The sequence below is a fragment of the Cnephaeus nilssonii genome (assembly GCF_951640355.1).
Source record: "Cnephaeus nilssonii genome assembly, chromosome: 13".
Classification (NCBI taxonomy): domain Eukaryota; kingdom Metazoa; phylum Chordata; class Mammalia; order Chiroptera; family Vespertilionidae; genus Cnephaeus; species Cnephaeus nilssonii.
In genome coordinates this window covers 8,878,229-8,892,650 of record NC_137084.1, presented here as the reverse complement: position 1 = coordinate 8,892,650, position 14,422 = coordinate 8,878,229, and the positions used below count along the sequence as shown (strand labels likewise).

The window sequence follows — 14,422 nt, the reverse complement described above, 5'->3', positions numbered from 1 at the left end:
GGCACAAATAGGCCTTTAATAGTAATTTCTGAATGTGGTCCTTTTGCAGGAACGCTGACGTGGCCCAAGGGACCCCAAGTTTTTCTATACCGAAGGGCAGACTATTAGCCTCCTCCTGTCCCCTTCTGTATCTCCTCGCTCTTCCTAGAATTTGCCCTTGAGGTTAGAGGGGAAAGCTGAACTCCAAAATCAAGTCTGGCTTTTTCCTCCTCCCCCGGCCCAGGGCAACATGGTCTCTTGGTCCTTCCTTGCTCTCCATCCTCGGGAAGGCACTTTGTCTTGTGCAGCGTATGGCTGGCATTTTCCAGGGGGCCAGGTTAGCCGCAGGAGTCTGGTTTTTGAAAGATGCTGAGGGAGGGAATTCGGCCGCCAGCAGATGGAGAGGAGAGGAGCCTAGACCAGCGCGGTCCCTCCCAACCACCCTCCCTGAGGGATTAGCAGCCCTGGCAGCGCGCAGGCAGACCCGGCCCGCGCAGTCCCCGCTCGCACAGCTCCGGGCGCCGGTCTGGAGAGCGGACGCCGTCACACTGTGCCCGCGGCCAGCAGAGCCGCGCTGTCCCGGGCACCCGCGCACCACGACCGCGGACCTGGGACCTGGGACCTGGGACCTGGGACCTCGAACCCCGGACGGGCGCGGGAGCCACTCGGGACGCTCGCGTTTCTGTATGTGCTTCTTTCACATTCTTGCCTTTCCTTTCTTCCTGGGCAGCCGGCTGGTGACTTTTAGCCTCAGTTAACCAAAAGGGAAGCGAAGAGGGGAAGCCCTGAGGGTGATTAGAGGCAGCCCAGCCGCCTCTCCAAGGAGAGGGGTTCGCTGAGCGACTCCCTGCCTCCGACGCTGGCCCCTTTAAGAAGCCAAGTCTGTGCTGCTGCTGCTGCTTCTGCTGCGGCTGCTGCTGCTGCTGTTTGTATTGCAAATCCCCAGGAGCCCCATTAAAAAAAAAAGAAAATGGGGGTGGGGGGTACCGGGCAGCTGTCCCTTTAAATGTGATTTCCTTCTATTGTATTTGAATCGTGATCAGGAAAAGGAAATGAAACCAGAGACAGAGGGAAGCTGAGCGAAAATAGACCTTCCCGAGCGAGGGGGGAGCCCAGGGAGAGAGGCACGATCCCCTCCCCGCCCCCAGGCCGCCGCCCCCTCCCGGCCCTCGGCGGCGAGCTGCGCGCCGCGCCCCGGGGGGGAAGGTGCGAGGGGCTCCGGGCGGCCGGGCGGGCGCGCACCATCCCGCGGGCGGCGCAGAGCGTGCGACCGCGCGCGAGCCGAGCCGGACCGGGCGGCGGCGGCGGCGGCGGCGGGACCGCGATGGAAGGTTAAGTCCTGAGCAGCGGCAGCAGCGGCAGCCGCCGGGGCCAGGCTGCGCGCCCCGGTCCCCGCCTCGGCCGCGGCGCGCCCGCAGCCCGGTGACTCGCTCTCTCTCTTTGGCGTTTGAAGGGAGCGCGGTGACTGTCCTTGAGCGCGGAGGGGCGAGCTCGCCGCCCGAGCGCCCCGGCCAGAAGAGGCGCAGGAGCGGCGGCGCCCGAGCACCCGAGGGGGTCCGAGTCCCGGCCGCCGGCCAGCACCGAGCCACAAAGGGAGCGCCCCCGCCGCCTGGCACGCCACCTCCCTCCTCCCCAATGTCCTCGGCCATCGAGAGGAAGAGCCTGGACCCGTCTGAGTAAGTGTGGCGCCCCTGCCACCGGGGAGCGCGGGTGTCCACGACCTGGCGCCCCGGGAGGCGGGGAGCGCGGGCGGCGGGCGCGAAGGCTCCAGGTGCGCGCCCCGCGGCCCCCCTCTGCCTCGCCGGGGGCTCTCCTTGCCCGCGGTGACCCTGGGGGCCCTGGGAAGGAGGCTGGGCGGGGAGGGAGAGGGGGTCAGCCTGGCGCCTGTGCGGGTCGCTCCTCTCGCCCCGGGAGGCTCCCCAAAGCCACCGCGGGCCAGAAAGTTTGCACCGGAGCAGGCACCGGGGGAGGCGGAGGCGCGCAGGTGCAGTCCCGAGAGCGTGGAGGGCTGGGTTCTGCGCCGTCGCCCCTCTCGCTCCTGCTCGGTACCCCTTTCTCTTTGTCTATTTGGTCCTGGAAATGGGGGGCGTTCCAGTGGGGGCTTCCCCAGTGCCCGACAGCCCACCTCCCGGCCTCCTTCCCGGCCCGCAGGTGGAGCAGCCGCCAGCAGAGCCGGGGGGACCGGCGGGGAGGAGGTGTGAGCGTCCACCCCGGGGCTCGCCCTGGCCTCCGGAGGGGCGGGGAGGCCTCCGATGGCGGCCTGGGAACCTCCAAAGTTAGTGGACACTTTGTGTATAGGGGAATTTTTCTGGGGATCGGAGCCTCGCAGCGTTCATCACAGCCTCCGAGGGGCTTGGGGTCAGAGAACTAGAGCTCTCAGGAGCATTTGCCGCGTCTGCTTCCTGGGCCTCTGACGGGCTGGGGGTGTTTCCCGGTCCCCAGCCCCTGTACCTGCGGCCCGTCCCCCAGCGTTAACGTGGGGAGAAAGGGTTGTTTAAAACACCGTTTTCCCGTCAGCGCAGATGCCCTTGTAAGATTCATTAGCTGTCTGGTTTTGAGCATTTTTATTCCTTTGAAGTCCCCCATCTAATCCTTTGAAGGGATTTGTGACACAGACCAAAGGAGCTGGTTAATGACTTGTCCATTTGTGCTTTTAAGAGGCACTTGTTTTGTTTTCTTTCCTTTCCTTTTCCTGCTTTAAAAGAATTGTGCTTTCCTGATTGAAGTCTCCCCTTCCCCCCCCCCCCCTCCCATTTCAGCCTTCTGTGGTGTTTATATACCTGGGTTTTACCCTAGGTTACCAGCATAAAAGCTCAGCATGCTCTCATAAAACACAGGAAGTGCCACGATCCAATGAGAATATAAACATCACCATTCAATCTTGAAGGTTCAGGCACCAGTTCTATATGGAGTAAGGTTTGTTCTAACAAAAAAAACCCCAGCTTCCTTATGTTCTCAGGAGAAAAATAACATTCCTCTTCATACATACGCAGACACTAGGTTTAAAGGGTGGTTTGCTCACTTTTTTTTTCTTCTTTTCTTTTCTTTACAAACCTAGAATTCCAACTTAGCTCTGAGTTCTCAGAAGCTGGGCGAGACCATAGTAATACAATAAGAGTGAATTGGATGAATTGCTGCCGAATGCTTTTCCATCGGCCGAACGTGTAGCCACTAATCCTTTTATTAGAAGATAAATCTGGTGGTTTCAGTTCCCTGAAGGAAGTTTGCCCTTTTTAAAGTTTGTGGTTTTTCACTGAGATTAGGAAATTGAAACATTCTGACCTCATAACACAGCAGGCACCTACTGAAGGATGCTCACTCCATCCTGTGCCTCACCCTCTGCCCCACGAAGATCGGCGCTGATGGAAGATGGACCAGCTTGTTGAGGGATTGCAGCAGCACATCCTCGCTCTCAGAAATTGTCAGGAAATTATCCCAGAAATCCTGGGTGAGGTGCACTCAGGTGTAATATTCAGATAGGTTCTAGGGGATTATAAAATATTAATTTGAAGGTGAATCCCACACAGTTATTGGCTTGGAACACCCACCAAAGATAATATGGTATTGTCATTAATTATAGAAAGATAGATATAGCCAATATCTTACCCTGGCCTTTCCTATCTCGGGCCATCACAATAGCTGTTTTGCTTAATATCTCTACTGCAGACCACTATCCTACCAGCTCCACTGTGTACTGACTCAAAGCCAAGTTGGGTCAGTGTGACCAGCATCGCCAAATGACAGATAAAAACTTGCCTAGGCATATGCAAATGAAACATTTAGACAGAAAGACAGCCAGAATCCATGAACACAGGATTTCTCTTCTGTGCCGTCGGTGGCCCCAGCACCTCCCCGTGAGTAACAAGAGCAGTTCATTTTAATTCCAACAGTTTTTGCACCAGCCAAGTGCACACTCTCCTCTGTCACAGTTGGCTGGCAGCATCAGCACCAAGGCATCCAGCGGCGTTGAGGTTCCCTTAGTGTTTCCGAAAGCCCCAAGTAAGACCAGGGACTGTGGAAAGAGAAGAGATGCAATTCTGAGTTGATGCACATGACAAGGCTGGGGACATTATTTTTTTTCAGAAGGAAGAATGGAAAGCCTTATGTCTCACCCGTGGAAACAAAGAAAAGCAAGTCAGGCTTCAGTGAACTCTTAAAACTATTGTCACGCCTTGAGTTTTTAGAAGAAAACTGGCCTGGGTTTCACATTTCCTTGTCCTCAAAGGAAATAGTCTCATGAAGGATCTTTACACTCAACCTACAGTGTGGGCTTGGTTGTAGTTTTCCCACAGAGTCGCCGGGAGGGGTGCACTTGACAGACAGAGCCCCCTGAAGCTGTCACAGGGTGTCACCAACACTGATGACCTGGGCCTCATACTCCCTAAGTGTAATGGGTGCTGAGCTCTGTGGGCACAGGCCAATCAAGACACAAGGTCACCGGGTAGGATAGTGCCGGTTAGGAGATACAGATTGATACCCTCAAGGTACCCAGGGGTACTTTCCCTTTGGGAATTTCCCAGTTGGAAGCAGATCCATTTTTAAAAACAAAACATAATCGATACTTTAAATGTAGATTCGTGTTTGAGTAAGGTTCAAAGAGCACTTGTTAATTATTACAAATCTACAGGTATTGGGTCTTTCCTGTGTCCCATTTGGTGCTGGGATCATTTCTTCTCCTCTTTATTTTCCTTTGGCAAATAACATCATCTGTTTTAAAATGTAAAAGCAGAAGTATTCAGATTCGAGTTAAGCAAAGTTAGAAGCTGTGTGACTTTTTAATGAAAGAACACGTACCGTGAGCTCGCTGTTAACACCCGCCTCGATGGAGATTTCAGAGTCTAATTGCCTTCCACTCCCTTGAAAATAATTGTTGCCTTCTCCCCATTTTCTTTTCTAAATCAACTTTACCCAAATCAGTTTTGCCAGTTGTAAAGAATTTCACAGGCAGGAAGGTCTATTTGATGTCTTTGTACGTTTAACAATGGCCTTAACACCTGGGATTGTTCTCCAAGGATTCGTTAGGTAAGAAGGACTGGGATAAGGAATTTCTGCAACAAAATAATGAGACTTCGTATTATGTCCTGAGGGAATTTGTATCTTGAAAAGAAAAAGTAAAATGATTTTTGGTTACTTTCTTCCTCACCTCTGCTTTTGTGCAGTTGGGAAGGACTCGAGGTAGGATGGCAGGTAGATTCCATAGGAAATTTGCAGGGTTTTAGCCTGGATCAGTGGTCAGCAAACTGCGGCTCTGTTGACTAATGAGTTTGCCGACCACTGGCCTAGATAGTCAGCTGTCCCGGCAGCAAGCAACTGTTCAGTCCAAGTGCCTCCTCTGGGGTTCAGCAGTGCGCTTGGGTCCTGGTATGAGAGGAGGGGAAAGAAGGAGAAATGTAGAGAGAGGGAAGGAGAATAAGAGGGGAGAGCAGGAAAGAGAAGGGAGACTGGAGGTGCGAGAATGGTGCTGGGCTGGGAGGGGGATAGTACCACCTACAGTTGCCTTGGGTGCCTCTTGGTGCCCTGCATTTACTTCTTCTTTAAAAAATAAAAAAAATTATATATATATATAATTTTTTAAATTGATTTCAGGGAGGAAGGGAGAGGGAGAGAGAGAGAGAGAGAAACATCAATGATGAGAGAGAATCACTGATCAGCTGCCTCCTGCAAACCCCACCTGCATGTGCCCCCAACCGGAAATGGAACTGTGATCTCCTGGTTCATAGGTTGACGCTCAGCCACTGAGCCATGCCGGCTGGCTGCGCTGCATTTACTTCTTAAAGGGTCTAGGAGGTAAGGTCTAGCTCTCTCCTGTCCTAACCCAGGCTGGCAGGGCCCCTCTGCAGTCCAGCCTGAGGGTAGGTTGTCCTGTCCTTTCTCTGTGTCACCGACAGACAATTGAGTGAGGCTCCCTGTTCGTTGGCCCAGGGTGATTCCTGACCTTGGGTGCTTGTCCCACCACAGTGAGTTCGTCCCTCATGCTCGGCCTTCTTTCTAGGGAGCCCGTGGATGAGGTGCTGCAGATCCCCCCGTCCCTGCTGACATGCGGAGGCTGCCAGCAGAACATCGGGGACCGCTACTTCCTGAAGGCCATCGACCAGTACTGGCACGAGGACTGCCTCAGCTGTGACCTCTGCGGGTGCCGGCTGGGCGAGGTGGGGCGGCGCCTCTACTACAAGCTGGGCCGCAAGCTCTGCCGTAGGGACTATCTCAGGTACCCTCCTCGCCACCCCCACCCTCCGGGGCCCTCAGGAGGGAGGCCGGGTGCCCACAGACATCGGGGTCTGAGTCCATCTGCGGGGCTCCTGCCAGAATGAGCTCAGGCTGCAGCGCCTGGCTCAGCGGCCCCATGCAGAGAAGCAGTTGGCATTTCTTCCTGTTTGAGAAGCAGGTTGTCATCCATTCCTACGGGACGGGGGGGGGGGGGGGGGGGGGAAGGGGGGGCGGTAAAATACAAATAGTTTAAAGGCAAGAGAACGATCAACGCAAATTCAGAATACTTCGTAAGTGTGAGGGTGGGCTCTTAGGAGCTCATGTAATGCTTCAAAGCATACCTCTCGGTTATGACTGTTCCTTTGTATGACTCCAATATGATGGGAGGAGAAACTTAAAAACAGAAAGCATGTTCCCACTCTGGTGCTCCAAGAATTTGACTGTCACCATCGGAAGGCCCTGAAGTCAGTTGTAGGTCTGAGCCCTGGCACCACTGCTTTCTAGCTCTGTGACCTGGGGCAAGTTACTTAACTTTCCTAAGCCTCGATTTCCTTATCTGTAAAATGGGGATAATAGTAATACCTACTTCCAAGGAGGAGGTGAGGGTTAGATGGGGTGATACACGTAAGGTGCCTGACTTGGTGCACAAATATCAAATGGATGTTAGCTGCTCTTGTAACTGACCCTCCTGACATTGCCATTAAGACTTCTCCTGCTGCCCTAGCTGGTTTGGCTCAGTGGATAGAGCGTTGGCCTGTGGACTGAAGCGTCCCTGGTTCGATTTCGGTCAAGGGCACATTGCCTGGGTTGTGGGCTTGATCCCCAGTAGGGGGCGTGCAGGAGGTAGCCGATCTCTCTCATCGTTGATGTTTCTATCTCTCTCTCCCCCTCTCCCTTCCTCTCTGAAATCAATAAAAATACATATATTTAAAAAGATACATTATTATAAAAAAAAAAAAAAGACCTCTGTCTAAAGAACAAAGAGATGGGAGAATGGAGGGGCAAATAGGACCTCTACAACACGCAGACAACCACTGAGGACCTCTCTAATGCGCCAGCTCATATATACTATGGGCCATTCGAGTCTTCCAGCACTCAATGAGTGCCTTTGCCCGGAATGTTCTAGAATTTCCAGTTTCACATTAGCTGCTGTGGAGGTAACTCTGAGCCCTCTATTGTCAGACCTGCTCAACTGTGTAGCTGTCAGTTTTCTGCCGTCTTCCTGTGGCAGAGGGTCTGTGGAGCATGCAGCCCTAATACACGAGGGCCACCCAACCCTGCGAAGCTTGTTTAGACTCCAGTGCCCTTGGCTGCCAGGCCAGCTCTTCCTCCCCAGCCCACCCTGCCGAGCATTTTACATTAAAAAAAAAAAAAAATTGCAGGCAATTCCACAGTGAAGAAAGCTTATCTGCTTACCGAGAGACTGATAGAATAAGCTTTTCCCCCCTAAATTCCCTGATAAAGTCCTTGCAAATTTGGTGATTCAAAGAAAATAAGTAGGGTTTCCAATGATCATGATTATCTTTTTGGTCAATTTCTTAGAAGCTACAAAAGGAAATAGACCCGGGATAAAGAGAGACCTGATTTTGCTCGCTACCAGTTTGCCAAGTCGATGCAGAAGGCAGACGAGCAAACGATTCCCATTGGGCCCCCTGACTACATCCCTGTCAAATCATTTGAATCTTATTAAGTGAAGTGCCGGGAGAGTAAGGTCAGGAGAGCCGGGGCTTCTCCTATCTCAACGGTTTTATAGAACATTCAGGAATAAACCCGGTGCTGCCTGGCCTTGTTAATCTTTTCCATTTCTAAAAAGGAGAGAGAAAGAAATAGTCTGGGAGAACCCGATGTTAATTAACTTGTGTCTCGGTGACATGAAATAATGCTTCTCCCTGCTACATTCCTAGGCAACATGTTAATTAACCGTGTGAGTGCAGGCGGTGCCAGCCATCCTGTAATATTTATGTTATTGTTATGAAAATGGGCAGGAGAAGGCTTAAGACGGGACACCTCTTGACAGAGGAGAAAAATATTTTTTATTTTTTATTTTTGCTTCCGGGTGGCCCTTTAGCCACAAACGTGTCCGTGTCTTAACGAGGGCATGCTGGAGTGACTCAGGGAGTCCTATAATGGGGTTCCGTTCTTCCCACTGGGAGAACGTCTCCTGAGGATCTCCAATGGCTGGCTCGCCAGTTACAGTCTTTTCCAGACATTTAGCCTCAAATATTCATGAGACACCACGCAGGGCCGAAAGCCTGCACTGTTGTGTTGTGTGGTGTTGTGTTGTGTTGTGTTGTGTTGTGTTGTGTTGTGTTGTTGGGAGCCTAACCGTAGCTGTTAATGTGAGTGCTGGCCCACATCCCTTCTGGTCCCTTTTTACCAATTTTTGTGTGCAGGGCGCCCACCAACCCAGTGGCTTTACTGTCAACAGGCAGCACCTGCACCTGTTACAGCCAGAAGCACGCCCCCTGCCCCCAGACGCCCAGGTCACCTGAACCAATGACCTGCACTGGGGGAGCACCAACACCCCGCACCCTTGCCTGGAGCCAGGGTGACCTGGAGACATAACTTACACCTCAGAGTCCCCTTGCCAACCGGCCAGAGCTCCCCGCCCCCCCGACCCTCACATCCAGGGACTCAGCCCGAGATGCAGTGGTGCTCGCCTTGCTTGCCTTCTGTCCAGTGTCCTTGCCCCCTATCCGGTTCCCCGAGAACACACCCTCAGGACCCCCTCCCGTCGGGCTCTGCGTCTGGGATCTCCAGCCTGAGGCCCAGTTCTCCGTGCCAGCGCGAATGCTCACGTTAGACACGTTAGACGTCAGGTCCTGGGGTGTTTTTACTCTGAGCAGAATCTCCCCGTACCCGAGCTGGACGGGGCTGCAGGGGCCTTCGCTTCCAGTGCCCTAGCTGTCCAGCTTTAGACGCCGAAGCCGGGAGAGAGGAGTCCTATGCTCCGGGGCACCTGGCTCGTTAGAGGCGATGCTAACTAGCCCTGAACTTGTCTCCCAAATGGTCTTCCTTTGGCCTTCCCTTCATTAGCTGCCTGATGTGTCTTGTAATTTACCCCCGACTTCCCTTTAATAAACGCTGTCCTTCCTTAAGGGTCACACACCCCAGGCGGCTGGCTTCATTTCACGCACACTGTTTGGTGAGTCGTTTATCCTTGCTCAGGCCCGAACTCAACTTACGGAACAGTCAGGAAACCAGAATTGCCTTTCCACTCCGTGACCTCCAAGGTGGCAGCTTCCTGCCGCTCCGCCATCTGCTACGCTGGGATACAATGTTCTCCCCCAGTAATGAGTTTGCTCCCAGGTGGTGCCTTGAAAACGCTCAGAGCTCTTCCAATGGGAAGCGGGATTCGGAGGGAAACGAGCTGGCCCTGGCTCTAGCAGGGAGCTCTCTGCCCTCAGACCAGGTCTGCTTCATCCCGTTAATTTCGTCCAAATGTTTCTTAATTTGCCCATTGCCCTTAACCTGCCCTACAACCTCTCAGACTGTACCGATTGATTCCCTGCTATTCTGAAGTGAATAAGAACTTCCAATAAGAACAAGCACTCACCTAACATTGTCCTAAAGGTTTTATGTGAAAAGGACCTGCTAAAATGCCACGTTATCAGGCACGTGTGAAAGTGACTTCCTGTTGCAAGACTGGTGCAGTTGGGAAGACCCGAGGTGCGTTAAGACACAACCAGTGTTGGCTTAGCCCTTGACCGTTGGTGCTTTGACATACTGCCTTTGATCCTCTCACAGCGGAGTGAGGTAGATGCTATGCTCACTGCCCTTTCACAGCTCACAGGTGGTCTCCCCAGAGTCACAGGTGCTCAGGGGTACTCCTGGACTCACTACCCCTGGGTCTTCTGATTCCAATGCTTGGGATATTCATTCCACTCTTGCAGGCTGCTTCCCTAACTTCCGGAATCACCTGTAAGTGCTCATTGACACGCAGAATGCTGGGCCTCACCCCCACCAAAGAGTATCTCAACCAGGGGAGCCTGAGAATGTGCATTGCTGACGAGTTCCCAGGTGATGCAAATGCTGGTGGTGCCAGGACCACACTTGGAGAACCACTGCACTTGGCTCCACTGTGTGCATCTCCCACATGGTCACTGAATAGTGCTTAAAATATTCAGCGACTGACCTAGTGAAATATTCATTGACTGCTCTATTGAGACTTAGGAGAGTCTTTATTTCAATGTCAGAAGAGAAGTTTCTCCCAAGATTCATGGCAACAGGGCAGCGAGGACCTTGAATTAAGATCTTCCATTCGACGTAGAGAGATGCTATTTGTCCTCTAGATCTCTGAGGCTGGTTAACTGTACCACGTGCTTTCTGTCCAACCCCCCCCTGTCTCCCAGAAGCTGGGGGCCGCGTGGACAGTCATGTGGAGGTGGCCTTGGTAGCTTATGGAATTAGTAGCTGTTGACATGATAGAATCTGAGAGCCTCTGAAAGATGCCCATTTCATTACATTCCTGGTCCGTTCTCTGTCAGCGGGTCCCCCAGGGGTTTACTCCATCTTCTCTTCCAAAATGCAAGTCCCCCTGGGCGGGGACACGGGATACATGCCTAACCTCTTAACTTAGATCACTTCCGGTGAGTCTTTTCCACAGAGGAGGCCCGGGGGCAGCCTAGAGGCGTGGTGGTGGGGGGTGGGTTGCTGCAGGCAGGGAGAGAGCTCAGAAGAGGGACCAGTTATGCCAAACACCAATGCCACAGGTTAAGGTTTCATCCCAGAGTACCTTCTTCCTTGCAGGAAAGGCCATGTGAGTCGGTCATCTGTGTGAGCCCAACTCCTCCTTGCTTCCTGGCATCTTGGAAATTCAGCCTCCTCCTCAAGCCCTTTCTTCCAGTGTCTCTGCCCGTCTCCTCAGATTTTCTTTCGTTCTCTGCCCCCCTCCCCCACAGGCTTTTTGGCCAAGATGGTCTCTGTGCCGCCTGTGACAAGCGGATCCGTGCCTATGAGATGACGATGCGGGTGAAAGACAAGGTGTATCACCTGGAGTGTTTCAAATGCGCCGCCTGTCAGAAGCATTTCTGCGTGGGCGACAGATACCTGCTCATCAACTCCGACATAGTGTGCGAGCAGGACATCTACGAGTGGACTAAGATCAATGGCATGATCTAGGCACCCCGGGCAGGTGCTCCACGGAAGTCACTGTCTCCCGGGGGGGTCTTCACTCTTAGGCACTTTGGGGACTCGAGGGCGGGATGAGGCATTTCGTAGGGGGTGGTAGACCCTAATTGGGCACAAGACACAGCATCGAAGGGACATAATGCAAAAAATGATACCTAAATGCGACAAAATGACCGGCCGTTAGGGAGGACGTATGGACCGTAGCCACAGCCTACCCATAATAACTGACATGATTAGCGAAGGAAAGGAGCGTTCGGGGAGGGGACAGCATTTGGGCCATCATGACGGAACTTTACATCTACAGACAGGGAGTTGTGGGAAGACGTGCTATGACTTTGACCCTTGGCAACTAGAGATGTGCAATTGATTTCTTTACTTCCTGGCTTTCGTGTCAACCCTGTTCCAATCACTGTCCTCCACACACGAGAAGGATAGGAGAGCCCTTTTTGCCTCGGCCACCTTCCCAGGGCCTTAAGCTTTGGACCCAAGGGAAGCAGCAGAAAGACACATTTCATTTGAAAATGCGAACGGCAACGCTCAACCACACAATTATTTAAAGCAACACTGACGCATCCCTGTTTTTAGATACCTTAGTTTTGAGGTGAGGAGTTCCACAGATTGTTTCTATACAAATGTAAATCTAAAAAAAAGAAAAGGTTGTTCAACTATTTTGTTATTTTAGATTATATCAAAGTATTTGTTGTGTGTAGTTAAAACAACAACAACACAACAAAACACCAAACCTCTGCAGACAATAAAAATGACAGACTAAAATGTAGTGTTGTTTATTTGGTAATGACTTAACAACTTGGGATGGCGGGGAGATGGCTTTTTATATTGTAAAGGAGAAGTAAATAAGCAATTTACTTTTAGGTCAAATAAAAAGTTCCATTTATTGCTCGGGTTTATACGAGGCAGGCACATTTCTATATTACTAGCAATTATATAACAGGTCATCGTGTAGCTCCGAGGGATGGGGAATAATTAAATTGTTATTGTAAGACGCACATCTCACTTCAGCATTGTATAAAGGAAACGGAAGATCCTTGCCTTTGGGAAACCTGTAACCTAGAAAGGACACAAATACATAAAACAGATTCCCTTCGGGAGAGAAGGTAATTACCTAGTTTGAAATGTGGCAAAGATGCTGAGCTTGACACTTCGATTTTCCCAGACGTGCGTCTCAGGGTGTTTTATGACAAGTGGTTAAGAGGACCTCACTTTGAGGATTTAAAGCAGGCACCTTCTTGGTGCGGTTTTTTTTTTCCATTCACACTCTTCTGGTCTCCACGAACTGACTCTGAGCGCCACCTGCTGGTCATCACCCCTCAAGACTCCCAATGAAAGACCAACCTAGATGGACATTCTTTTCAATTGTTCAATAAAAATTGGCAAGCAGTCGTAATATGTTTAGTTATTAAGACATCAGAAACATGCATCTATTTCTAAGTTAATTAACTATGATATTTCTTTAGAACTTCCATCATTAAGGGTTATTTGATTTCTTCCAGAGGAGAAATAATTAAGAGATGGCTCTCTGGGCCTATAAAAGTGCTTGGGAAATCTGGCTGCTTAAGGTGACCAATTTAAAACAAATCTAATTATATTGCATTTCAACTCAGGTGGCAGTAGGGTGCTGCCAGTGAGGGGATGTTCTGAATCGCCAAAGGGACCCTAACCAGTGTGGCTCAGTTGGTTGAGCATCACCCCGTGAATCTGAGAGAGGTCACTGGTTCAATCCTGGTCAGGGCACATGGTGGGATTTGGGGCTCAATCCCCAGTAGGGGGTGTGCAGGAGGCAGCAATCAATGTTTCTCCCTCTCCCTCCCTCTCCCTCTAAAGTGAATAAAAACATATTTAAAAAATAAATCAACAAAGGGGATGTAGTTTTCAAATTATCATCAGAATTCAATCCACTATTTTTAATTATACCGACATTAATTGTAATGACAATAGCAATAGATGTTAGCTATGCAACTATTTTATAAGCAGTTTTAGGTGACAATAAAAATGTTTCTCACCTTGGAAATGTAAACTTCATTCTTCATCCCCATGGCAGTATAACACACAGAAGATTGAAGAACTCAGCCAAGCCCTAGCTGGTTTGGCTCGGTGGACAGAGCGTCGGCCTGCGGACTGAGAGGTCCCAGGTTCGATTCCGGTCAAGGGCACATGCCAGGATTGCAGGCTTGGTCCCCAGTAGGTGGCGTGCAGGAGGCAGCAGATCAATGATTCTCTCTCATCATTGACATTTCTATCTCTCTCTCCCAATCCCTTCCTCTCTGAAATCAATAAAAATATATTTAGAAAAAACAAAACAAAAAACTCAGCCAATACCTTTGCCATCCTCAATAAAGCAATGATGAACATTTTGCTTTTGTCAATGGCACCATCTTGCAGGATTGAGAGTCCTCGTGGTAAGTCATCCCATCCACATGGTTAGTCTGGTGTCTCATGTGGTAAGTCTGGGCTCAAATGCCTAACCCACAACTGACTTGAGAGGAAGGACATATAAAGAGAGACTAAGAGACTTCTGGGGGGGGGGGAGAGAGAGAGAGAGAGAGAGAGAGAGAGAGAGAGAGAGAGAGAGACTTCTAGGGGACCAGCTCCAGAGTCTATCCTGGTGATTTTTGCCCGAGTGTGTCACCCAGGTGCCCTAGCCCCAGAGCCAGGAGAACCAGGCGCCTGCCCCCTTCCCTGGCCCATGCCTTAAGTCAGCAGTTTGCCGAAACGTTTGCTCCCTCTCACCCCAGTAATCCTATGCCCAGAACCAGCTTCCTGTCATTGCTGTCTCTAATATCACTACTGCTTCTTGGGGAATCTTAAAATCCCACAGTTAAGACAGAGCCGTGGCTAGGAGCTTCACCATCTGAAGACTTGGAATTGAATTGCCGTGACAGGACTGTTTTACTTAAGGAACATTTATATAACCCTTACCATGTGCCGGGCACTCCCCTAGGTACCTTACAAACATTGACTCCTTTAATCCGCATAACAGCCCTATGGGGCCGCTCCTACTTATTACCATCCATATTTTACTGTTGGGGAAACTGAAGCACAGACAGGTTACGCAACTTGCCGAAGGCCCTACAGCTAATAAATGACA

The 14,422-nt window shown here is 51.1% G+C and overlaps 1 protein-coding gene across 1 annotated transcript; it reads left to right on the top strand.

Moving 5' to 3' along the window:
* Nucleotides 1-1,077: 1,077 nt before the first annotated feature.
* LMO2 (LIM domain only 2) lies at nucleotides 1,078-12,716 on the top strand. Its single transcript, XM_079787399.1, has 4 exons — nucleotides 1,078-1,310; nucleotides 1,433-1,655; nucleotides 5,972-6,187; nucleotides 11,088-12,716. Exons 1-4 carry the CDS (start codon nucleotides 1,304-1,306, stop codon nucleotides 11,305-11,307), a joined length of 666 nt encoding a protein of 221 aa, XP_079643525.1. The 5' UTR covers nucleotides 1,078-1,303; the 3' UTR covers nucleotides 11,308-12,716.
* Nucleotides 12,717-14,422: the final 1,706 nt, after the last annotated feature.